Source organism: Eublepharis macularius, chromosome 6 (assembly GCF_028583425.1).
Source record: "Eublepharis macularius isolate TG4126 chromosome 6, MPM_Emac_v1.0, whole genome shotgun sequence".
Lineage (NCBI taxonomy): Eukaryota > Metazoa > Chordata > Lepidosauria > Squamata > Eublepharidae > Eublepharis > Eublepharis macularius.
Genome location: NC_072795.1, coordinates 54,443,969 through 54,470,696, shown reverse-complemented (window position 1 = coordinate 54,470,696; position 26,728 = coordinate 54,443,969). Strand labels below are relative to the sequence as shown.

General features: G+C 41.8%; 1 protein-coding gene across 3 annotated transcripts; it reads left to right on the top strand.

The window, feature by feature from the left end:
• Nucleotides 1–26,597, top strand: STK25 (serine/threonine kinase 25). 3 transcript variants are annotated; one of them, XM_054983078.1, is made up of 12 exons: nucleotides 1–89; nucleotides 815–944; nucleotides 5,718–5,948; nucleotides 7,462–7,518; nucleotides 8,462–8,570; nucleotides 9,551–9,708; nucleotides 11,428–11,613; nucleotides 12,897–13,042; nucleotides 18,108–18,222; nucleotides 18,740–18,811; nucleotides 24,127–24,263; nucleotides 24,957–26,597. In XM_054983078.1, exons 2-12 carry the CDS (start codon nucleotides 915–917, stop codon nucleotides 24,994–24,996), a joined length of 1,281 nt encoding a protein of 426 aa, XP_054839053.1. In that variant the 5' UTR covers nucleotides 1–89; nucleotides 815–914; the 3' UTR covers nucleotides 24,997–26,597. The 3 variants fall into 3 exon arrangements, with proteins under 3 accessions (XP_054839053.1, XP_054839054.1, XP_054839051.1); XM_054983076.1 differs by lacking the exon at nucleotides 1–89 and adding an exon at nucleotides 142–335; XM_054983079.1 differs by lacking the exons at nucleotides 1–89; nucleotides 11,428–11,613 and adding an exon at nucleotides 139–335.
• The last annotated feature ends 131 nt before the right edge of the window (nucleotides 26,598–26,728 follow it).

Below are 26,728 nucleotides of genomic sequence, written 5' to 3'. Positions count from 1 at the left end.
CCGGCGAGTGGTGCCGAGTTCAGTGTCCTAGGCTAGGGCGCGCAGAGTGAGGATGGGGCAGCTGGGCGGGACGGGCCCGCGGGGTGCAGGTGAGGGGTGAAGAGTGCCGGAATGTGGCTACCTGCGGGGAGAGGAGCGCTTGGGAGAAAGGCTAGGGAGGCAGCCGTGGCAGGTGTCTGAGGGCTGGGTGGAGCTGTTGTGTCTAGGGCAGGAGCAGCGCCCTGGGCGCCCTGGCCACTCTCGGCTGTGCATTGAAGTCGGGCTGTGCCTGTATCCTGAAAAACCGCTTGCTCCGGGTTGAGTTCCCCTCTCTTTGCAAGGTTCTTCGTAAAACGGTAGGAAAGATGCTTCTTTCAGGTTTTTCCTCCGTGGTCCCGCCTGCCCTGCCTTTCCCGGCGGGAATGCTTTGTGAAAAGAGTCTATGCCATGTTTAGCAGGCAATCTTGGTAATATTGCTGGTTGCAGGGATTTGAACAGCGTGGGGATTTGTCTTGGCTTTTAGAGGCTTATGTGTTGGCTTTGTACTGGACTTGGTTCTTAGCTTGAGCTAAACTCCTGTTTGATTAACGTTTCTCCATTTTGCAAGCAAGAAGCTAATTGATAGCTGTTCTCTGAGAGTGGCCACATGGTTGCTAAAGGGTTAAAAGTAGGATTCATCTTTAGTGTGTTGTCTAGGATTCAGCTGACTAAACCTTTTTTCCTAATAGAAGCTAAGGTTGGCTTTTGAAATTAGCATGTATGATGCAGTTGAATTGTTTCACATAAACTTTACAAGAGTAGCAATATATCATTGTTTTGATTTTCCTTCCCATAGTTTAATGATCCATAAATGAGACGACACATTGTCACTGTCGTGTGAGAAAATTGGAAAGATTCAGCTTCCCAGTGTATGGGTGTTGTGCCAGATTTTGGCTATGGCTCACCTGAGGGAATTTGCTAATCAGGTAAGTGAGAAATGAGGTAGGAGTGGGGATTCCAGATTCAAAATAAAAGGAAACTGAAGAACCCAGTTCTACACTCTGTGAGAACATGACCAAAGTGGCATTGTCTGAATACATCCTCACCTTAGCTATCATACTTGAAATTGGTCTGTTTCCTGCTAAAAAAATTTAGCATTGCAAAGATGTATTTGCCTCTTCTCTCTCTCTCTCTCTCTGACTGTTTTCTTTAGAAAGATGAGGAGGGAGCATATAGGAGGCAGTTTCCTATATATTAAAGACAATCATGGGCTGAACTGTGTGTACTATGCAACTGTTCAAGGGCAGAAATTGGGACTAGCACAAAAATGTTTTTGTATGTCTTTCATATAACTTGCATGATTTCATGTATCTAATAGAGTGGGCTCAAGTCCCCAAAAGTTTATGCCACAACACATTTATTAGTCTTCAAGGGGCCATAGCTCTCCTTTGGTTCTGCTGCCACAGATTAACATGGCTATCCTACTGAAATGTATTGATTTCAACATGTTTCTTTCTTTCACTTTCATCATGTTTCTAGTCTTTATGCCTTGTGAGATGTAGAGAGCCAGTTTGGTGTAGTGGTTAAGAGCGCGGGACTCTAATCTGGAGAACCGGGTTTGATTCCCCACTCCTCCACTTGAAGCCAGCTGGGTGACCTCGGGTCAGTCACAGCTTCTAAGAGCTCTCTTAGCCCACCCACCTCACAGGGTGTTTTGTTGTGGGGATAATAATGACATACATTGTAAACCACTCTGAGTGGATGTTAAGTCATCCTGAAAGGCAGTATATAAATTGGTTGTTGTTGTTGTTATTAACATATATCAAGCTCAATAAACAGTTCTCAGAATCTGAACAAGTACCTCTGGAAGAGTGTGGGCACTGCCTTTTAAAATATTAGGAGGAAAGGAGCAGGGCTTCTTCTTGTTTCTCCCTAGAAATAAAATTGTAAAATATGTAGAATAAGTGCTGCGTGCAACTTTGGTGGCCTTGCAGAATTCAAGTGGCCCTGGAGTACAATTTAGTATAGAGAATTTTCTCAATGCAGAAAACTCCTCTGAGCGCAGTAAGGTGTGGCACAAAAGAAGTCTAAGAGATCATTTCTGTGCCCTGGTTACATTCCACAGGGGTCTCCTATATGTACTTGAGGCACGTGAATGAACTTTCTAGCTGACAGTGGCCAGGTATTGGTTTTATTTCAGTATCTGGGAACCTGGGTTTGACTTGATAATGTTGGAACAGCCTTCTCTCTAAAATAATTCTTACACTTTTTGAGTTTTGCCAATCTGACAGTAGTTCCGGTTATGAAAGTTTTAAAAGTTCCATCTTTGCAGTTGTCATATTAAGCCATCTTTGCCTACCTTGTAGGGAGGGTGGGATAAGAAAGAAAGACCTCCAGTGCTTTTAATAATAAAAAAATCAGGGTGCAACATAAGTGATCATATTACTGTGAGCTGCTATTAGAAAGGTATTTTATGCAGTACTGCCATTTGCATAGTTCTTACTGGTCCTCTCAGACCCCCACCCCCCCAGGACTTGTCTACTCTTAGGAGAGTAAGTTCCACCTGAATCTATAGGATCCCTCTGTGGCAGGGGTTTTTGTAGGTTTTTCCATATGCTTTGTGCAGAGTTCTATTTTGTCATTTGCTGATACCTTCTGTTTCACATTCCCCCCAGCTGGAGTGCTAGTGCTTCCCTGTAAAAATAAACGACTTGCTCTGTTACCTGGGCACCTGCTCCACCATTTTAATGGAATTGCGCAGTCATCTGAATGGAATAATATTGTGTCATTCCAGAAGAGGTGGAGAAGTGGGTAATTATTCACAAAGCTGAGGAAGGGTTGGGTTCCTGGCAAACATTAAAGGATACATGTCTGTCCTGGAAGCCTTGTACATTGCTCTTGACTCAGACCTTTTATGTTCCCAAGGGTGGAGTTGACTAGTAAAATGTGGAATTTGCTTACTTTTAAGGCTGAGGGCTCTGTGAGAAACATTTTCCATTTTAAACAAGTCCATATAACTCTTTCTGTTTACAGTAGGGAGTGGAGGGGGTATATCATGAAAGAAGAAAGACCAAGGAATGCTTTTGGGTAAAGGTAGTTGAGTAGCATTCAGATGTCATTAAGAACACGCCTGAACTTAGTCCTTTTGCAAGCTCTTGCTCCTGTTCTTAGGTGAGCAAACGGAGTTCTTTGGGGAGGGATGTGGCTTAAGTGGGAGAGCACTAGCTTTTCATGTAAAACGTCCCTAGTATCTCCAGCTACAGGATTTCAGGTAACTGGGAGATGCCTTTTTCTGCCTGAGAACCTGGTATCAGTCAGAGCTGACAATATTGAGCTCACTTATTTCATTTTTATTTATATCCTTCTTTTCGCCATCATTGGGACCCAAAGTAGCTTATTGCATCATCTCTTCCACTTGATCCTTACAACAATAACCCTGTGGTGTAGGGTAGGCTGAGAGTTTGTGAGGAGCCCAAGGTCATATGGTGAGCTTCCATGGCAGAGCAGGGGTTTGAACTCAGTTGTCTCAGGTTCTAGTCTGGCACTCTAACCATTGTGCCATGCTGGCTCTCAAGCTAGATGGACCAGTGACTTCATAACAGGCCCAGTCATACACTTCGGTAGGGCTTGGTCTAACTTATTTATGTCAACTCATAAATAGATATTTTTCTTTCATGACTTGTATATCTGGGAAGGGGTGTTGAGTACAGAGGTGTGGTTGGATGTTACAAGTTTGTACCAGGCCCAGAGAAATTATGCTTGTTTCCTGTTTGGTATTTGATGTTTCATCAGTTGTTTGGCCAGACTTTTTTATGCTGTAGCTCTCTTACTACGTTCATCTCCAGAATAGATGTTGCTTTACTTCCTCCCCTTGATTCTCCTAAGTTTCTTTGTTTTCCCTCTGTGATCACATCTTTCCTTCCCTTAATCATTCATGTTTCCTCTTCCTATAAAACCCACATCTACTTGTTCATAAAGCCTGCACTGTTTGAGTGTTGCTATGGATACAGAAGGCTGTTGACTTGCCCTCTTTTATACTGGGATGGAGAACCCTACTACTAGAGTGATGTGTAAATCGTGTGAGGCCTGCAATCCTGACAGTGTGTGCTTCTACTATAGTAGGAGAGGTTGTTTTTTCCCCTCTTGTACCATGTCCAAATGCTTCTTAATGACATCTTATCAGTTTAATTATTAAAGATAAGAGGCAGTGGAGCCATGTGATCATGTTGAAATGCAGCTGTCTTTGCCTCAGATTTAAAATCTCGGGAATTAAAGCAGGTGTGGTCGACACATTTGTAGGCAAGCCTGTACCACAGCTTCTTAAAGCAGCATATGTACTTCTGGTAGGGAGAACTTGTAAATAGGGATAAGTATAATTTGTTTTTCAACACTAATCATTTAGATAGTATTCAAAAAGCCAAATTGCTTGTTCTGTGTAATTCCGCTCCTATTAGCCATATGCATTTGGCAGTGAGCACTGAAACCTCATCCCTTGACTGCTGGAAGTTCTGTTTAGTGCCTTGCTTCTTCCCTCTCAGTGTTCATCCCAAGGGCTCTGAGACTTCACTAAGATCACATCTGCACATTTTAAACCCTCTCACAGCCTCAGTTCCTGAAAGCAGAGACCCCAGAAAGCTAAACTCTGCAGAATCTCCAGTTACACACAACTCTGTTCATAAATGTAGTTACTGCTTTAAAAAGTTGGGAAGTATTTTCCAGAGTCTTCATTTAGTAAACCTCTTTTGTCAGTGTAAATAATACTTAGCATTTCTGTAGCTCTTCAGACCAGAATTATCTTCATATTGCAGATGGGAATGAAGTGACTCTGGCTTAGCTAAGATCAATTCAGGTATGGTGCTAAGGTGAGACTTGGACCCAGGGGCTTCTTGACTTACACCTCATCCTTAACCACACCATCTAGAGATGGGCAGTTACATTCTTGGATGGAGGACTTGGAGTTTCCCACTAAATGACCACCTAATTTATACTACTCAGTTCTGAGTCTGTAAAATCTGAGATCTTGAGATCCTGAAACTGATTCTAGCAGTAAATTTTCTGTATATGAATAGCTTTTAAGGCTTTGAGAACTCAATAGGGTTCTCCATGTGTATAAGATATGATGTTACCATTGTGCTATGTTGGCACAGGAGGTGTTCTTGCATAGTTGAAGAGGCCTACAACGTTTCTGTTGTTGCCTGTGTATCCCAGAGAATTTGCCAGGTTTTGATGTCATAAGTATGTTCTGGTGTTCTGATATTGGTGGAAATCACAAATTTGCCTCTATATTCTGTGCCTTTCCATAAGGGTACCATCCCTAGCAGAGGTAGTTTTGCACTCAGACTGAAGATGTAAAATAATCTTTCAGAACTGATAGCAGTGCCAAGGAACCCCTGCTCATACAGACATAAAACAAAATGACAAGCCATTTGAGTGCTTCCTGGAATAAGAGTTCAGCTTCGTTCCATGTTAGTGTTGAAGTGACTTTCCCTATATGGCAAGCTAGGTCTTCAAAAAGCTACCCATGCTTATCAGGGACCAAAGTTTACTGAGTTCAGGACTCATTTCTGATGAGATATACTTAGGATTGTGGGTGAGAATTGAGTTGTGTGTGAGAGAATAGGGTAGCATTAGCTGAATTTACCAGTAGGTAAGCCTACAGTGGGAAAAGTACTATTCTGCTATTTAATGTTTATGCTTTTTTTTTTAGTATGTGCTTGGCTCTCACCCCCCCCCCCCGGCCCCATTTCTTTCTGACTCAGCACTCCCGGGTTGATCCAGAAGAACTATTCACCAAGCTGGAGAGAATTGGTAAAGGCTCCTTTGGGGAGGTGTACAAAGGAATTGATAACCGTACCAAGGAAGTGGTAGCTATCAAGATAATTGACCTGGAGGAAGCAGAGGATGAGATTGAAGACATCCAGCAGGAGATAACTGTTCTCAGCCAGTGTGACAGCCCCTACATTACTCGTTACTATGGTTCCTACCTGAAGGTAACTGAAGCTACCAGAGGCAGCCTGGAGTGCAATGCTTGTGGTGCAAGCTACTAATGAACAAATGGCGTTGCAATCTATGCACTGAAACAAGGAAATGTGTTCAGTGAGTGGTCTTTGTTGCAAGGTGGGGGAGAGATTTTTTTGCCAATTGACAGCAAGAAAACCTGTCTGGGAAAAAAAGGAACAGAATATGAACTGTACAGTGTCACTCAGTAGTCCTGAGTACAGAAAAGTTGTTTTAAAGACAAATTCTCTGGTAACCCAAGACAGTCCTACTTGGTTCAATGGTTGTCAGTGAGTCTTGCTAGGTCATTGGTATGGTGAATAAAAAAGGACATGTGCTGTGTAAAAGAGACTGGTATGCACCTTCAGAAATCTTTGAGTTTTTATAATTAAATAAAATGCTTATGGTCAGTATAGGAAATGTTTAGCCTGTCATGACTACAGAAATTCTAATCTAAGAGAGACTAAAGACCAAAGGAAAAAAAATCAGAAATGCACATTGGAAGTGCTCCCTCCCTCACTTTTTAATCATAGGTCTGGTTTTCGGAAGCTTTGGCCTGCCATTCTTGCTGAACTATAGCTTAAAACTCTAGTCCTTCCTTTTGAGACTTGCTGGTTTCAGAGGTATCCGAGCATCAGTCCCATCGGAAGGTGCATGCTTGAGGAGGATGAGTAAAGGAGCTGCTTTGCTTTCATGGCACGTATTTTCTCTTCATTTCCTAAAATGGGATTGCTATGAGCTTGTTCTCTTTGCGGGTAACGTGAATCACTTGCATGGTCTTAGCATATACTTTCAAAGCAGTAGTCCTCTCTCACATGCCTTAATCTGGCTAATTCAGAGTTCCCCAGAAAAGGCTTGCTGTGGTGTCACTCATAATGCCTAGTTTTGCCACAGTAGTAAACCTTCTGAATCTTACCCCCTTCCTTGCTTATTGCTACCCACATGAAATACTTTTGAGGAGGCTGCCTCTTGTTTACAGAGTTTTCAGAAAGAGTTTGTGGGGGTCAAAGTGTCCTTTGTAGTAGAATGTCTACTATTGCAAGAAAAAGAACCAAGCTATGTGATCAGAAGAATCATGGTACAGCTCTTGCTGGGCTGCCTCAAACTAAATGAGGAATTACGTTTGAATGATCTTGCATACAGGGAAAAATAGTAGCACAATGGAGAAAGTTCACTTGAACCTTTATCCATGAAACTCCAGTGGTCTGTAGGCAGGGAGTTTTTATATGGAGGGATATCCAAACATGTTTTTTCCACTGGCAGTCTGAAAGAGCTATATATACCTTGTTCTGTTCATGTAGTTTGTCTCTGAGGGGCAATATAGAGTATCATCAGAAAGCTGGCTCATGCTGCTGCTGTTCTTCTCCTCTGACCTGGTTTCATTCACTTGTACTGGAGATGTACCAGATCCACAGGTACAGGCCTAATGTGGACCAGTTGGGTTTGGAGTCTATTTAATCTTGAAATGACTCTAATTGTGCTCAGACATCTCTGTCTAATTCACAGGGTACCAAGCTGTGGATAATCATGGAGTACTTGGGAGGTGGCTCAGCACTGGATCTTGTAAGTACCTTTACTATTCAGCTATGGAATCATCAATTCGCATGAATTCAGTGTCTGTTTCCAGTGGCAAACTCTTAAGTCCTCATACAGAATTACTATGCCCTCTTGACTCCCTTTGTCAGTCCTTGGCAAGTAAATCCCCAAGTCCTCCACAGCAATCACACAGGTGAATTTGTTGAAGTAACTTTTATTAGAGATCTATCAGGTGCTCAGATACTGGAAATTGGCAGAAGTGACATATTAAGGGAAAGCATGGTTAGTTATAGGTTAATGTCCCACCCCCCAGGTTAGTAGCCCATTGGAATTCTGGCGTGAACGCCAGAGACAAAAAGTATAAGAGTTTAGACTACGATAAGCAGCAATAGCAAAATGGGAATGAAATCATCCTTGTTCTCAGGGAAGATACATTTCAGACTGGCTGCATCTGGTCTCAAGGCCGTTGGCTGCAGAAGTGAAAGTATTTAGCTTCAAAGCAGAGATAACACTGAACTTCCAAATAACGGGCATTGAATGGTAGTTAGAACTCTGCATAGTGTCAGAGGACCAATAGATTGCATATAACATACACATGGTATGTACTGCAGGCAGGCATACATGACACCCCGTATCTTTCAGCAATGAGCAAGTGACTTGTGAGAAGGAATATATCTGAGTGTAATCAGTAACTGACGCTAGGGTAATGGTGATGGACTCATATACAAGAGTTTGTGTGTATATGCATTACCTTCATGGCTGCATTCTTCCTTCCTTAATGACTGTTCCAGACACTAAGATAAAACTTTCAGTTATGTACAGGCTGGGGGTGGGGGTGGGGGGAAGAACCCTAGTTGTGCAACCCTATACACTTACTCCAGTCTAAGCCTACAGATTTCACTGTGCACAAATTGGGATAACTCTGCCAAATACACCCTAGACATCTTTACCCTTCTTTCCCTCTCTGCAGCTTAAGCCTGGCCCCTTGGAGGAGACCTACATTGCCACTATCCTAAGAGAAATTCTAAAGGGTTTAGACTACCTTCACTCCGAGAGGAAAATCCACCGAGACATCAAAGGTCAGGCTTGCAAAATATAATCTTCACAGCAATTCTCTTTTGAGACAAGTGAAACCATAATCATCATTTGCTGATAAAAAAAATCTAGCTCACAAATCTCCATTCTGTGATTATGCATTAACTGAAAGAATGACATGTGGCACAGATCTTTGCATCTAACAAATTTTTTTTTGAAGACTAAGCTCTTTTTTTTTTAAGCAATTTTCATGGCTGAAAAGAAAAGAGTGGTGTCTGCTTTGTGGGTGGAATCTTAAGGAGGTTTGGTTTCCACTTGTCAGATCTTAATATTTTTGTCATTTTGCAGAAATCTCAGACTTTGCTTGCCTATTACTCTGCTTGAATTGTGAAATTGTAGGATATTGAAGCTTTTTCTGATGGCTTAGAGCTGTTGGATACCCACAACAGTACTTGTCACAATTCTTGATCTTCTTATGCTAGTGTAGTTCTACTGGAAATAGACATTTAAACATCATAAGAGATGGTTCTTGGCAGAGAAATATTACCATTTTAACTGCAATTTATGCCAAATGTGTATATACAGGATCTTATACTCTATGTTCAATATAGTAATTCTGGTGAGAGATTTTATAAAAGAAGTTGCTTCACAGCAATGTTGCTGCCCTGAATGCTTGCAGTTAAAAAAAAAAAGCAATACAGCCAGAGGGGAGATTGAGTTAAGGAAGGCTTAGTAGTTCAGAAAGGGCAAGAGCATAACCCCATTGCCCTACTTGTGGGGACAATAAGAGATTGGACTGGGAAGCAGAGTAGAAGGCTGAGCCAGCTTTCAGGCTGCCTTCTGCCTTCGTTTGTAAAATTACTTAAGGTGCTATTCTTGGCTTCCCCTCTGCCAAGATGAGGATTGAAACAGAACTGCTTACTGTGGCTTCAGAAAAGAATCACTTTTGCTATTCCGAGAGAGAGAGCATTGTGCCTTCCCTTTTGAATCAGGTGCCTCTGGTTTGTTTTTTTTTAATGAACAGCTGCCAATGTGCTGCTTTCGGAGCAAGGAGATGTGAAACTAGCTGACTTTGGAGTGGCTGGTCAACTGACAGACACTCAGATCAAGAGAAACACCTTTGTTGGCACCCCGTTTTGGATGGCACCCGAAGTCATCAAGCAGTCAGCCTATGACTTCAAGGTGAGCGAGCAGGAGGAAGTTGACTTACCTTTCATTTGCAGTGAGAATGTATATCAAGTTATCGCATAGGGAATTGCCTTAGAATGAATAAATGAATGAAGAATCTTATTTTTCACATCACTGTGGTTTTACCCACCCAGGCATAACCCTCAGCTTCGTAGGTTGTGCAACACACAATTGCTGGAGCATGAGAATTCATTCTCTAGCTGTCTTCCTCTGCCCTTGCCATCAGGTCAGAGGTTGGAGGTAATGCTTTTCCTGCTACAGAATCATTCTATACAAGAGCTGATTCATAATGGAACCCTAACTGTCTCTGAGGCAAGCTTTGCAATTCTGGCTAGGCCTTTCAGATTTTAGGTAGCTCATTTTTCTGAATTCTTTACAGGATGTGTTTGCCCATGTTATTTATCTATAACTTCTACATTTCCTTTCCCAATCCTCTGTTATTGACAACTGTAATGTGTTTATGCATTCTTGCAAGGGCAGTAGTCTACTTTGTATGACTGGTTTGCCACCCAAGTGGCAGAACAAGGAAGGCATCAGTGCATTGCTTGGGCTCAGCTTCTTCCTAACTGGACGTGACAGCTGTGTCTTGCTTGCGATGACAAATAGCTTGAACCAGCTCTGCTCACCTGCTTATTTTGCAGTGATGTTCATCTGTTTATGAACATTCATTGCCATCTTGCTTGTTGGTAATCACCACAGGAAGATCTACTACTTCCTTTGACTTCCACAGAGGACAAGTGCAAATAAGTTTCCATCAAACCTGAATGTGATTCCGTGACCAGAGCTGTGACTTTGAGCAAAGGAAAGGCTCTGCTGTACCACTTTTCACCTCGTGGCAGAACCTAAAGCCATAGAGTACATGTCCAAATCTGCCTCCTGACCAGTTGGCAGTGTTAGATCACTGATTGCTTGATCAGTTAGCCTGTGTAGTGAATGGCTCTTACTGACCTAAGAGGGATGACTAAAAATTCCCCTCCCCCCATACACAAGTTCTGTACGTTCTTTGCGGAGGACCTTGTTGGGCAGTGAGCCATTTCAATGCCAGGAGGCAGAATCAGGGATTTGCATGAGGTTAACATCTGTAGTGCAAAAGTAGAGGGGAACTGAACATTTTTTAAAACTCTTTTGAACCGCTTCCTGGATTAACTGTTTAAGTAAACTTTCACATGAAACCCCTGATTCACTCCCTTTTGAGAAAATGTTCACTTGTGAGATTGGAATGCCATTCTACGTGGAAAGGCAGAGGCAATTGGCAGGGGTCTCTGGCTGAGACAGGACAGGGCAGAGAACGATAAAAAGGAAGCAAGTATAGACAGTTGTGATCGTCTTGCTTCCCGATAGAAATACAGGAACCAAGTATCTATTTAATACAGCCCATTATTTCTGTTGTATCATATGCACATATATCTCACGTGCACAGAAATGGGATGATTTGGACATGAGTCTCCACTTAAATTCTACATAAACAGACACATCTCTACATAAATTCTTTTTTTTGCAAGTTGGGATCAGAGCTCATGTCTATACAGTGTCTCTATTTTATTTTAAACATTTCTGTGCTGCCTTTTCACCCAAATAGGGTCCCCAAGGCTGCAGGCATCTGCACATTAAAACATTTAAGACATCAAAGCATCATTTAAAGTATCTAAAGTTGATCTTGATATGCCAGTTTAAAGTGGAGCTTTCTGAGTCTCCCCTCCCCTTTCCTTCCAGGCAGACATTTGGTCCCTTGGAATTACTGCCATTGAACTGGCAAAGGGAGAGCCTCCAAATTCTGATCTACATCCTATGAGAGTACTTTTCCTGATCCCCAAAAACAACCCTCCAACGCTGGAAGGTCACCATAGTAAGCCCTTTAAGGAATTTGTGGAAGCCTGCCTTAATAAAGACCCTCGGTTTGTAAGTACTCTTCCTACTGCTCTTTGTAAACACAACCTGAATATTGGTTTCCTGATGGCTCGGAAACCTGAATGCTTTTCTTAAGGAGATGAACCAGCAGGAAAGGGCAGGGCAGAACAGTATTCAAAAGAGACGGTAATGATGCTGATGCTTTGGAAAGCCACAGTAGTGACTGTTTTACTTTTCTTGTTTATTTGGCTTCTGCTAACTTAATCCTGACAAGATGGAAATGCTACTGGAGAGCGAAAAGTTTGACCCGGGATTTAAGGTGCCACTTGTTCTGGATGGGATTGCACTGCCCTTGATGGAACAGGTCCATAGTCTGGGGGTGCTCTTGGACCCAGGCCTACTGCTGGATAAGCTGGTGGCAGCTATGGCCAGGAATGCCTTTTTTCAGATTTAATGATTAGCCAGCAATAGTCTTTCCTTAGCAGAAAAGCTCTAGCCACTGCAGTGCATGCCCTCGTTACATCTTGATTAGATTACTGCAATTCGCTCTGTGTGGGGCTGCATCTTTGAAAAGTGTTCGGAAGCTTCAGTTGGGACAGAATGCAGCAGCTAGGGGGTGTTGTCTGGTGTAGGTCATAGGGACCATATCACATCAGTCTTGGCCTATTTACGCTCGCTCCATGTGTTTCCACACAATTCAGGATGCTGGTGGTGACCCTGTATAGTTTGGGACCAACATACCTGAATGACCGCTTACTCCCTGTAAGCCTACCTGATCACTGTGGTCATCTTCTTAGGCCCCACTTTGGGTGCCCCCACTTTCTGAAATAAGGGTGGCAAGTGGCTCAGGGCCTTCTTGGTTATTGCGCCAAAATTTCAGCGCTCTCTCTCCGGGGAGACTTGTCTGTCCCCTCCTGTTGCCATCTTGTCCCAATAGGTGAAGACGTGTTTTGTGTTTCCTTAAGTGCTCCCTTCCTACCTACCTAAAGTTTAAATTCTCATTTTGTGTTGTTGTATGTATATTTTAGCTTTGGTTTTAATTGTTTTAATTATTTTTGTTGGATGGTTTTTAAGATGTAGTTTTGTTTATTTTAACTTGTTAGCTGCCTTGGACCTTAAGTTGGCAGGAAAGCAGGGTATAAATTTTGTAAATAAATATAGTGATTTTCCTTGTCTTTTTCTTGATTTTAAGTTTTAAATTCTATTTGAAAGGAAGTAAAACAAGAAACAGTCAAGACAATATATAATGGATAAAATAATATAGGCAAAATATATAACAATACACAAAGACAATAGAAACTGAATATAAAAAACTTTCACTTGTCTTTCTACAGAGGCCCACTGCAAAAGAGTTACTAAAGCACAAATTCATCACACGTTATACCAAAAAAACATCATTTCTCATGGAGCTCATTGACCGGTACAAACGTTGGAAATCTGAAGGACATGGCGAAGATTCCAGTTCTGATGACTCTGACATGTAGGTATTTCTTTTGTTTTGGATATGCTCTCTTCTCTCCCTCCCACCTGATAATTCACCGGTTATTAAGAAAAGGGTCTCTGCCTTTAAATGAAAGTTGCATCCTGATTAAAGGGTCATTCAAACACTTGTGTCCTTATTTTAGTTGCATTGGCTTGGACCTAAGCTCTGCCGTTGGAAGGCAAACAGCTGCTAGCAGTACTGTGCAAGTTCATGCACCAACATTTGTGTGTGAGAACTTTAACAGGGCTATATAATAGTAAGTTACCTAAGCAGAAGAACACCTTTGGATTTCATTTTGCTTTTGTTTTGTCCTAGCACAAAGTATAAAATGACCTTTCTGGGAGAGCAGAAAACACAGTTTGAATGGCAGAAGGGCATTTGAGTCTCGGGTTAGGAAACTTTATAATCCTTGATTATCTGTTTATGTTAACTAGGGAACTTATTGATGAACTTTCCTATACAGGATGCAGCAATTTTTCTGCAACTGTTTTAAATATATTAATTCATAATGGCCCCATGTAAATGCTGAAACCAAAATGGAGAACAGTATGTCTGCTGTCTTTGTTCACAAGTCATAAGACCAAGACAAGTTTAGGTACAAGGACCAGGGCAACAAGATTAAATAGTTAAAGGGAAGGTTCAAAACTCACCAAAATTATTTGCTTTTTTCCATTATTAGTGTTGGCAGGATTTTGGCTAATTTGTACAAGTCAGTATTCACTCTGTTACCACTGAATTTTGCCTTAATTTAAAGGGCAGGGCAGGGTGAAGTGACAGCACCTGTAATGGTGGTTGACTAGTTCCCAATCTCCATCTCCCCCTGGCAATAATTTTTTAAATTGCAAGCGTAGCAACAAAAGATACTACTTCCAAAATGAATAGTTAAGGGACAGTTCAGGGGTACATCAGCATTCCAAAACAGTTTCAATTCAAAGAGTGTTTTTCTGGAACTCAGACATGCAACTCTCTCAGGGCCAGAGAAAAAAGCATGGAAGAGGGGGAAAATAGGCCTGATCCTTCCAGCCCTGCCACTAAAATCGATATATGGAGTGGACTGTAAGTTATTCAGGATCAGCTCTTCTCCTTCTTCAAATCCCTTATTGATCTGATCCTTAACACTTCAAATTAAGGAAATCGATAAGGCTCTTAAAGAGATAGAAATCACAGTTGAGTCTGCTATGCTGTTAAGTTGAAGAAATTAAACATCTCTCAAACTCAGTCTGAGTTGCTACTTAGTGGAAGAACTGGAGAACCACAATGGACACAAGATGTTACAATTTTGCAGATTCATAGAATCTTTAAGAGAGTCAGATTTAGAAACCCGTTTGTTTGGTTTGTTTTTTGCAGCTAATGCACTTGGAAGATGGGTGTAGCACTAGCACCTGTAATAGAAAGGGTACATAGAATTGGCCCCTGCAACACTGCATAACAGCCAAAGGCTGTGGTTGCTTAGTTTCTCCACCCCCCAAACTAAAAAACAGCATTAAAAGAAGCTAGACGTAAGGGAACATTCCCCCTTTTATGATTCATGAATACAAATTTTTCAAGACAGCCCATGACACACTGAAGAAAAGGTGAACATTAAAGCCATCACACAAACTGAAAGCAAATACAAGAGACAGATAGTGATTCCCATTCAGTCTAAATGTAAACTACGATTCAGCATTGTAAGCAAAAATCTGGAGAAAGGCTTCCTGCTTCAGAGCTTTGAAAATCTCTACAGAAGATATCTTATTGAACTCAAATCATACAAGATAAGTCTCCAAACTCAAAGGAGGAATACACCTGTAAATTAAATCACAATAATCGCAAAAAAGAAGATATTCCAATAGCATTTCATCTGACTGCTAGCACCTGAATATCAGGAAGAAATTTATTAAAATTGAAAGCTCAGGACAGAGATATCTAATCCATTGTTGACCCATTTGAGAACTTCAGAAGTCTATTTCCATTCTAAACCTTCAAATTCAGCAATTTTCCTCCAAAAATGCAGCTTAACTACCTTCTTTGGATACGTATATTATACACATGCTTGTTTTATATTTGTTAGTCTCCTGGAGCAGGGAGGGGATATAGAGGTATCTGTTCTCCTTACAGAGATCTACAGTGGACTATTCTGACTTGAGATAAATTGCCAAGTCAACGACTTGCTGCCTTCAGATATGCTATCAGTTCCTACAAAATGGGGTGGGTGGGGGGCTCCATCAAATTATATGTGGTTACACTGCTTGTTGAATTATGCAGGATAATGCATGGTATGGGTCACTAGCTTGTCTTTACATCTGTAAATCTGTAAATACAGAGTACCGGCACCTCTTTATGGACTACCAGGACCTCTTGAGCATTTGGGACTTGGGCTGAGAGACAAGAACATCATGTGTACTGGCACTACTTTGTTTTTAGAGAAAAAGCACTGCTTAAACCTAAATGTTAATGAGTTATAACTTTAAAGTTATTTCATTACATTGGAAAGGATTAAACCACCCAATTAAAAGACCAAGACTGACCACAGTGTTAATCAAAGATTATCCAGATATACTTCTTTAGAAAATACACCTGAAGAATAATCATCATATTGGTCTGTTTTACATAGCTTTTAACTTCTCTGTAACTTTGGCCCTTTTCGCACTTACGGTTTAAACCGCCATTTATGAGCATTCGCCCCGATCGCAGTGGCTTCGGCATTGCACCTGTTCATTTCACACTGTCCACTGCAATTTTGATTTGGTGGCTGTGCTTCATTTCAAAACCTCGGTGCAATTTTGGGCTTTTGGGGCCTTGCAATTCACGTCACACTTTTTAAAAAAAAATTGAGCATGCGTAGTAACGTTGCAATGTTGGAACCCTTCCCCCCTTTTTGCTGATTGGGCTGTCCCCTGCCCACTGGAGAGGCAATTGGTGGCAGAGTTCTGGGGGAAAACATGTACCACTCTCATTTTTTTAAATCAAGCCAGGAAAGGGTTAAAATGCTGCCGATTCATCTCCTCCCAGGAAGCAGAGGCTTGTTTCCAAAGGGCTGTGCAAAATGCTTGGGTTTTTTCCCCCTCTTTGGCAAAGTCTGAAACATGCCTGGGAGGGAGGGAAAAGCAGCCATTTAATCCTTTCCTTGATTTTAAAGCCAGGAAGAAAGTCGTTGCAACCCATTCTTGTCTTTAAAAAAAAAAAGAATGTGTGTGCATACCCTAAGGGAGGAAGGAGAAAGCAGCTATTTAACACTTTCCTTGCTTTTAAAGCTAGCAGGGAATTAGCAGCAAGCTTAGGAATCATTCCTGGCTTTTGAAAAAAAATAAAAGAGCATGCATTCTGGGAGGAAGGAAACTAACGAAGAAGCAGCCTTATGACCCTCACCTCCCTTTACTAAAAAAATGGTGGACAAGGAGTTCAGAGAGCTGAGGAGGGTGGGAGTGGTTAATTCTGCACAAACCAATCAGCTCCCAGGGAAAAGGAGAGGGGGGGAGAGAAGCAAAAAGGGCCCCAAAGTGTTCACATTAGCAAAATGCGGGCCAGCTGCCAGTCGGCAGCGAACTTAAAAAAACATCGGGGTATGTCCACGGGGAAAAATCGGGGATACAGCGGACAAAAAGCGGGACTGCATCCCATGACTGCTTTTAAGTGTGAAAACCTTGCAAACATGGGATGTGGAACAGGTACAAACGCGCTCTAAAAACCCAGTGCGAAATGTACCAGTATGTCCAAATATTCTGGATTCTGCAGGTTAGCTTTACTAATAGTGGCACTTTCCTGTGAAGCAAGGAGCCTTTCTCCAGTGCAAGAGATTCTTCCTCTTGCATCTGCAGAAGGCTCTGTTTGCTGGAGGGATGTACCCCACTTAGTGCAATGGATCTGTGGGATCCAGATCAGGGCTTCCTAAGTTTGAAGGGGTTTCTGTGGACAGTCACAAGGGCTGGAAGCTTTCTCTTTATTTGACAAGATTTCTGAGGTCACTTGGGGAATTGCTGTGACTGTTTTTTTGCTGAACCTCCCTGTGCTATGAAAGATGCTGTGTATGAAACAAGTTTGTCTTGCGTTGTGACATGGAAACCAGGTTAGCAAGACAGGAAGATAATAAAGCAATAAAAGTGCATGCAGGCACACTGGATGAGGGGTTGCATCCTTGCATAGTGGAGAGAACTCTTGAGTTATGCAGAAAAACGAGTTTTGAAAAAGATTTCTAGTTCTTTCTCCCAGTCCCAAATCGCAACCCAGTAGGGTGTCAAGGGCATTGCATGCTGGCAGAGAGTATAGAATACAGGAGACTGGGAATACAGGTGCTGGCCTTGGAGGATGTTATCCCCCTCCCCAAAGACAAATGCTTCTCACAGTTCAAAGGACTGCTATAGTGAGAACTGATGTCAGAAACCAAGTGCTAAGTTCTGCTCCTGTAGAACACTTGCTGTAGTTCCTCTGTTTGAGTAAACTTCTAAGCTCTGTGTGAGAGACTGAGTCATCTGGCCAACTGTGTGGACCCAGTTGCCATGATCCAAGTAAGAAATCCATGTACAGACTCAGGCTTCTGTGTGTGCATTATTTGCTGGATTGGGAACCTGGGATGTTGAGTGTACATCTGAGTACAGATGCAGTCCATCCATGCTGCACGTTGCTCATCGCCACAGTAGGTTGTTTACCCCAGCGAAAGCAACATAGAATGGATGTACTGTGATGCAATTCCCAATTCACCAAGTGATTTATAAGTGGATAGCCTCCTCCAACTAAGCAGATCAGTGCTTGGATTATTGCAAGGAAGTATGGAGGTGGGAAGAAATAGTATAGGAAGAAGAAAGACTTCCTCCTCTTTTCCCTGAATGAATTTTTTTTTTTACAAATCAGATATAAATGGGAACAGAGGTAGGACCACTATACATTAACTGTCAAACTTTTATCATGGGTCTACTCCAATAAAATGATATTTTGAGGTAGATCTTACTGATATCTGGCTCATTGAAGAGCAGAGATGGAAGTAAATGTCCCCAAAATCTCAATTTTGCGTGCAGCTTTCTTTATCTAAGGCTGTCGTAGATGTGAGTAAATGCCTTTTTTTTTTTTTTTACAAAAATATTTCTAGTGATGGAGATGCTGATGAGAGAGATCAAGGACCCATATGGACTTTTCCACCAACTATTCGCTCCAGTTCCTTGAACAAACTGCACAAAGGGATGCCGCATCATGGATCCCAGAAGGTCAGTTTAGTGTCAACTGCACCTGAGGAGTAAAGAACCAAGCTAGTAGTGGGAGGTCAGGAGGAGTATATTGAATTTGTTGCATTTGTCAGATAGCCCTAACGTTACTAAATGACTTGCTTTGGCAGTTGGTGACTGTACTTACTATACTTGGGTTTCCTGTTACCTTAGAGGACTTCCATGGTAAAATAGTATCTTAGCCAAAATTCTGGTTATGCTGCTGTAACTGCTATCAGAAAATAGTATAATATTACACTTCTGGCATATAGGTTGCTACTCTTGCCAGTGCTGTGCATCTGCTTTAGTCTCCTCTTTGAACCGAAAGGTTAGCTATTATAGCAGAAATAGGGCATTCTGAATTTTCCCACTTCTTTAACTTTCCCGGTTTCTGCATTGAGAATGTGGCAAAGTGTTGCTTTCCATATCAATGTATGTTCATGAATGAAAATAACAGGTTAAATGCACTGCACAGGATACGTTTCAATGGTATCCCTCTTTTTTCTCCCCCTCTTCTTAGCCTCCTGAGCCCATCAAGCGGCAGCCAAGGTCTCAGTGCCTCTCTACTCTCGTTCGCCCTGTCTTTGGGGAGGTGAGAAGGGGGAAGATTTATTGACTTTAATATGCCTGTAACAGGTGAAAAGTTAAACTATGCCAATAGGTTGTCCATTATATAGATAAATAGCATAGAATGGAACATTGGACTTATTGTAAAAATTCCTTAATCTTGAGATAGAAGAGGATATTCTGGAACATCTGAGTACTCTCCCTGGAGACAGGAAGTAGGCTGATCTTTCATACTTCTGCGGGGAGGGAGTACCTACCTATCTTCAGTGTAGAGACTTCCATAACAAACAAAATCAACCACATCGTGTACCTCTTCAGGCCAGGATCCCTTAGCTACTAAGCTACTTTAGAGGCATATCTCTGACTTAACAGAAAAATTGGTGAATGAACAGATAGCAAAATAAACTGTTATGCTATGGGAGGGACCAAGAAATAATATTGGTCAGTACAGGAAAATGCAATACAAAGCAAAGGGTGGGGAGGAGAACATAAAAGTGTAGGCAAGTCCACAGGAGGTGATCACAGTATCCAATAAATTGCCTGGAATGTCACCTCCACAAAGAACAATGTCCTTTATCTCAAGTAAAAGCAACCTTTACGGTAAGTCTGATGTTCTATTATCACTTGGGAAGTGGAGGAAATTCTGGGATGTTTGGGATATTACCAAGTAGTACATTCATCCAGGGAGGGAGTATTGTCCACCTAAGAGGAAGGTTTGGAAAATTTGCTGCAAGAACCTGCTGGCCAAAAGCCTCATCAGTTAAAGTGAAAGAGATGCTGAAAAAACGTAGATACAGATACCTATATAGTGGCCTTAAGGAAAGCTTTAGCACTAAGTGCTTTCGAGGTGGCTGTGCTTTGAACTGAGAACATTATTAATACCTTTAGTTGATCTTAACTCTTATGAAGAATGTGACAAGACTGTGCTTTCACGATCCATTTCCTGAATTTCACCTTGGAGACCATCTTCCTCTTGGCAACTGAATGGAAGCCTCTGAAGAAGGATCTGATTGCCTTTACCTTCACACTATGAGACCTTTCAGGAAAATGCCCTTCTTAGGTCTAGCATGTGCCAGTTCTTTTCCATTATGTGGAAAGGTTTTGGACAAATGGAAGTTGGATGGTTTCCTGTAAGCGATGGAAAGCAGGAATGAATCTTGGGCATAAAGTAAAGATAAATTTGAAATTTTTTGTGTGAAAAACAAACTTTTAGCCATAGCTCTGACACTTGCCTGGCAAAGGTCACTTCCACTAAGAGGACCTTTGGTGAGAGGAACGAGCAATACTTCTATCAGAAGTTCCAAACATCTTGCTTAAGGCCTGAAGAGCCACATGAAATGATCAAGAGGGGAAGCAGTGAACCTACTGAATGCTAAGAGAACATCCATAAACCTTTTAATCAAGGGATGATTTGCTGTTAGGAATTTTTACGACCCCTTTCTTTCTCTTGGGTAGATTTGGTCTTCAAGCCTTTTATTCTTTCCCCCTCTTGGTAGATTGCTGCCACCAGGAATTAAATTCCAGAATAACTTAAATTTCTCCTTTTAGTAACGTGCCCAAGCATCAGGCTTTTTCATGGCACTATGTGGCCCTGAGGAAAGGAATGGGATATAGGAATGACAGATATTCTGGGATATAAAAAAACCAAAGTAAACGTTTATTTTTATAAGAAGCATATTGGTGTCATATTATTTCTAAAATTTGATGGTTTCAAAAGAGTAGTTCTCAGTTCTTAAAGTTACTTAACTTAAACCCAGTCACATAGATCTTCTCTCAGGTTTCACACACAGATTGCCAGCTTTTGATATTAATTTCTCTCTCAATTACAAGCAAGACCTTTTCTCAGATGCACACCCAGTTTGCCTGCTTTTCCCTGACTGAATGTTCTTTCACAAACATACAGTTCAGGCTTCCACACAGGTTATATTTCTCTCAGACAACATAAACAAGCTCAGGCTGCACACAGCTTGCCTGCTTTCTCCTGACTAAATGTTTCTCTCAGAACTGCTTAAAAATACTCAGGTCACACACAGCTTGCCTCTCTTGCCCTGACTGAATCTTTTCTCTCCCTCAGTAACTAAAAACTGCATTCACTCCGCCCACACTCTCAGTCATCAGCCAATCATATCACTCACTCATCTCTCTCTTTCACCCCCACACTTCATCTGTACCACACCAAGCATTTAAAGACACACATTTACTTAAAATCATTACAGGAATCCTCTTAATGGAAAAGCACTGAAGCTAGAGCAGTGACTTTTCTATGTAGGCTGTTAAGACTCAACCCCAGGGACAGTCAGTCTTGCAGAAAATAAATGGAACTGAGGCAGACTTGAATTACCAGATTGAAAACCCTTCTGCCACCTTATGCCTGCCTGCCTGCCAAGTATAAACTACAGGCTGCATATTGACTTCCCCGTTCTGAGAAACTTTTCCTCAGCAGAGAGTGTTGCTCAATCTGGATGGAAAATTGTGTCTTGACACAGCATGTCTGCAGACAACTGCTAACTCCCAGGAGGGCTGAACTGACAGACTACAGGCTTGATAACCCAAAGCCTCCTGAGCTAGGAAGGGGTGATACAGATAAGCCCTGGCTCTCTCACCTAAGCTTGTTCAGGGCCCCTGCAAATGGCACCACTGGTAGAAAGGCATATAATAAGCAGGAGGCCACAGAGCTAGTGGACATTTGCCTATTCTACCTGTGGGCAAATGAAACAGGACAAGAATCTCATCAGTTGGCATTCTCTGGAGATCCAGCAAGCTCCTGGAACAGATAGAGGCCCGGGGACCATCCCCCAAGATCCAGGTTATTGCAGCTGAGTCAGATTGCCTAAAAACACTCCATCCTCAAAGAGGAGAGATGTTCCTCCCCCTACTGAAGCAGAACCAACTTCTGTCTGTAATCTGCTGGATCTTGTGCCATTTTGGTGACTGATACAAATCCCCACCATTGTATTGTTGGTCGGAATACAAACATTACTTAGGGAAGTGCCAGTTGGGTAGCGCAGAGACCCAAATGATTAAAAACTTATGCATTCAGGTGGCTCCACATCTGCAGAATGTGTCCCTGTGAACACTGGGTTCTCAGTCCAGATAAACTGACATCAGTGGTCATGTGTAGGTCTGTTTGTACCTGAACCAGTTTTGCCCAAAGAGAAGGTCCTTCACCATCTGCCACTTCAGGTCCTGTGTCATTTCAAAGACACTCAGATGATGTTTGAAATTGAGAGTGATAATTTTCTGGATATGTAGCCTGGTCCCCTGGAGTTGGTGAGAATAGAGGAGTGGCTGGCTGTGGTAATATGCCTGTCTTGTTGCCCTGCCTGGGCAGGGTGTGTCCACTTCTCTAAAGGATAGGGTTGTAGCATCAGATGAACAGGGAGGACTTTTTTTTGAAAGACGTATGAAGGAACAAGAATAGGGACAGCAACAGGGAGAGGCACACAAAGAAAGAAAACAGCCTACGAGTCCTGAAGAGAACCACTCTTGGAGCTTTCTACCTAGCATGTGCTCACAGAGGGGGCAGGAAGACAGACTCAGGATGGGCAGGTATTCCCTCCAGCTGGAGATCGAAAGATCGCCTACTTACTTCCTCCAAGGATTGTAGGTAGGAGTACCCAGATGTTCCAGAATGTCTTCTTAAGTGAAAAATGAATTGCCTGTCTTATAGTCCTCAATGTTGGCAATTTTATAACCTCAGTGCCTATATAGCCACAGAATGTTTAATCCCTCTATTACCTAGTAAAAGCTGCTTAATAGTACAAAATGAGAAATTACTTTCTATTTCTATATACAGACTTAATATATGGTTCACAGGGCTTTTATATTGCATGGCATGAATGCAATCTAGCAAAGCACAGAGTCGCTTGTTGCCACATGGAAAGTGAAATCACTTTGTGTTAACAGGGATTTGCCTTCCCAGAGCCAGTAGTGGAACTCCCAGGGCACTTAATTTTCTCTTAAGGAAAAAACAGGATCAAATTGAGAGTTTGGTACCAAACAACTCACATTAAGTGCAAATACAATATTTAAATCTGCAGGCTACTCTAATGGCTTGTTTGGCTTCATGCCAGATATAGTTGTTTGCTCTAGCAGAAATCACTTCTTTCCACCAGGGGGGACTATGGGTTCATATATCTGTTCTTTCCCCACATTAATATTAAGCTTTGCCCTGTCCTACATCTTGGTAATGTGAAAGGCAGCCTGAACCTAGAGAAGGATAACTAGACTGATCCTTGGATTATGAGCAAGGACTTGTAGGGACAGGTCAAAGCCACTTAATTAGCACAGCTCATAGATAAAGGGGAGAATTTGCTGAACTGGTGATGTTTTAAGTGGTAAAGCTACCACTTCTAACCATAAAAAGCTTCCACTTTTAGATTTGTGGCTGGCTTGTATATGCTTTGAACTAGAGTTCTTTTTCTGCCTGGACTCCAGGGAAGGGACAGGAGGAAGAAGGAAAATCCGGAAACTATTTTTAGCTTGGGAAATCCCCACTTTCAAGTTTTTATCAGATGGCTGAGAAGTGTTATTTAGGAGGAATGAGGATGCTCAGGTATCCCTAGTCTATATGGTGTTCTCTGTTTTTCATATTATAAAAAGGGTGGTCTGCATTAAAACCACAAAATCTGCGATCAGAGCATTTTATAAACTTTTCTTAATTATGATAAAAACGTTTTTAGCGGTTTTTTTTCAGCCTATGGAGAAGAAAACTATATGGTCTATCAGGTGGAAGTGAGGCAGGCAGGTAATAATTCTATAATGGATGTGCCCCACACTATTATGCGTCTAAGGCATCCTGATGTTAGCCCCTATATACTTCAGTCGCATATTGGCAACCATTCCTCCTTTCCTCACATTATCTGCTATTCTGTATTTGCTAATCTGGCATCGTGGAATATTATGCAAAACTCCATGTTGCTTGATTAGGGGTGCAGACTTCCCAGGAACATTTGGCACTGAGAAAGTTTTCAACTGAAGCAAATGAGTAAATACATTAGAGGGCAAGATTAGATAGACTGCTAATTGTAGGTGAAGCCAAAGAGAGAGCTGTTCAAAAGATGTTCTGTGAAATTTGTACCCAGATTCTAGACCCACTTCCATGGAATCAAGTCTCATTGATTTCATTGGGTCTTGCTTCTAAGCAACTATGTTTAGGATTGAAGCCTCCGATTCTGCTTGACTTGCTCATATTCTGAGGTGCATGATGTAGATTAAAGCTTAACTTTTTAATAGTTATGCTAATGTATGCTGTTGCTGTTAGAGAAAAGGAGGTTGCTACTAATTGCTTAATGAGATTCCCTGCCTTTCCAAATATACTAACTCTAAACTTCTTGACAGCTCAAAGACAAGCACAAGCAGACTGGAGGCAATGTAGGAGCCATGGAAGAACTGGAGAATGCCTTTAGCTTAGCTGAAGAGTCTTGTCCAGGCATCTCTGACAAACTAATTGCACACATGGTGGACCGTGTACAAAGGTAAGTTCTGAGAGCTGTTAGTTTGGCCAGATTTATTTTGGTAGTGCTGTAGAAACTAAGTTTACGTTGCTGTTGGAATATAGCTATATGCTTGATCCAAGCTACGAAGCCCAGACTCTCTCCTGAAGTCAGTTATCAAGCAGTCCAGTTGATTGGTTAGTGTTTGCATAAGGCAGGGGAATATAAGTGGAAAGAGTACAAAACCAGAAAATGCTAATTCTGTTCAGATTATTCTAGTCCTGTCTGTCTAATTGGTGCTAGAAAATGGTGCTGGGGGATTTGTGCTATTAAGTCTTGCAAAGGTTCTATCAAGTGCCCCTACTATTTGTGAAAACATGGAGAGGTCTGTCAATGATATTTTAATAGGATGTTGAGCTCCTTTCTGCCAATTGCTTGGTTTTTAAAAAAAGTATTAGTCCATGCCTTTAAAGACTGGTATGAGCAGCCTTGTTTTTTATTTTTTTAAACAGAATGCAGATAATTTAGGATGGGCAGATTATTTTGACATTAATTGTAGCTAATTGTATAAGGTTATCTATCACCCACCTCTTACACTGAACCAGATGAGTTTGGATTGGAAAAAAGTTGACAGTATTTTCATGATTGCATTTGAAGAAAGTTTGAGTGAATACACTAGTGAGTCTTGCAGTACCAGGAGATTTGCTAAGTCTCCCTTCTTCTCCCTCTTGCCAGGTTCTCACACAGCAGGAACCACATGACTTCTGCACGCTGATGAGCCTGTAATTCACTGAAGGAAGGATGCTTTCCCCCCAACTCCATAAGAACTGCATCTTGAATCCACCACCATCTGCTGTTGGATGTTAACATTGTGCTATGGATTCTCAACCATTTCAGAACCTTCATCTGTGTATTTCATGACCATCCAGAATGGGATTTGCAACACACATGTATCCCATGACTTTTTTGCAGAGCCTAGAGGGACAGTTTCTATAGTGTACTTTATGAAGGTTTATTATATCCAGTTTCTCTCAGGTCAGACCTTGTTGAAAAGCAAAATCCTGACTGCTGGAAAAATGGAAATTCTTAGACATAATTCACTCCAAAAGGGAAAAAATAGGTCTGTAGCAGCTTGTGGCTCTGGCCAGAGGTGAAGTTTATGGGCACATTTATTGGAATTCATGTTGGTACTGCTCAGGAGAGGTTTGCTCAGATTTCCTTTTCAGTTAACAGAATAAAAAGATCTCTGCCTAGCAGTTCCCGGGATGGGTGAAGGCTTTTGCCTCCTCCTGTCTTCTTTCCCCTTTGTGAGTTAGGTTTGTTGACTGCTACTGTACTTTACACTCGCCCTTTTCTCAGGGGCTACAGCTTAGAGATGTTTCTGATCTAGCAAAGACTCTTGCTGTCAACTTGGGTGTGAAAACTAGGTATCATGGCTACACACACTCTGGTAAAGTATGTGAAGTGGATATTATGCACTTGCTAAAGGAAGAGTGAAGCTCAACACTTTACAACTCGTAAGGGCTTAGGAGGAGGTTGGGGATCTACCCAAACTCTTCTGGACTGCTACTCTGTGAAATCTGACAAGTTTCAGTTAAACTGAAGTGTATGGTGCCAACAGAAGGGAAATATCCCAGTTAATATTTCCTGAATGTCTCCTTTGCTTCTTTCCTCAACCGTTCACTTCTCTTGGGATGCCTGCAGTATATGGTGCCCAAGAAGTTAAGGGCATTATCTCTTGTTCTGGCTTAAGCGCCATCTGGCCAGCCTTAAGCATTTGAACAGACCCTAAATAGTTCTTCCTCTTTAATATTAAGTTTAAAAGCAGCAGCACAAGTTGGGAGTGGTCATTCTGCAATGTACCTTCCTATCTGTGTACGCCTGTGTGGTCACAGATTGCTATGGATGTCTTCTGCTGAGGAAGGCATTGGCATTTTTCATCCCATAGCTGTGACTGGAAAAGGGCTATATGTTCTGTAAGCCCTCTGCATACTGTTGGAGGAAAGTGAATGAAGATGTTTTATTCTTGGTACTTGTACATCATACAAGAATACTATCTTAAGAGCAAGTCTTGTTTCTGGGTAGCCAAGCAGAGAATATAGGTATGAATGAGAAGATGGAATTTGTACATAAGCACACCCATTTATTTTTGTTGATCATTATCTGCCAGGAGTGTTGCAAAGCAGAAGGACTGTTGTAGATGCACAGACACCTGTCTGGCCTGTGAAGCTGCTACTTTGTGTTACTCATAAATGGTACCTTGCTTTAGCTCACACAGATGTCACTGGTAAAACTCTCGCTGTCTCTAGTGGTCAATGTCTTAGTTTTTCACATGAGCAGTGAGATGGGGATCTGCCACTTCCAATAAATTGTCAAGTAAAAACTGGCTGTCCACTTCTTTGTGCTCTGGAAGTACTGAACCAGGGTTGGAGCTACTGCAGGAGATGAAGAAGCAGCTCTCTTCAGTAGTAAGACTTCTGGTTTCGCTGATCTTCCACCAGTGTGTA

Coding starts and splice junctions, on each gene's coding strand:
- STK25 (XM_054983078.1), top strand. CDS start 915: ATGGCTCACCTGAGGGAATTTGCTAATCAG. Junction 7,519..8,461: donor GTGGCTCAGCACTGGATCTT/GTAAGTACCTTT, acceptor CCCTCTCTGCAG/CTTAAGCCTGGCCCCTTGGA. Junction 9,709..11,427: donor AGTCAGCCTATGACTTCAAG/GTGAGCGAGCAG, acceptor CTTTCCTTCCAG/GCAGACATTTGGTCCCTTGG.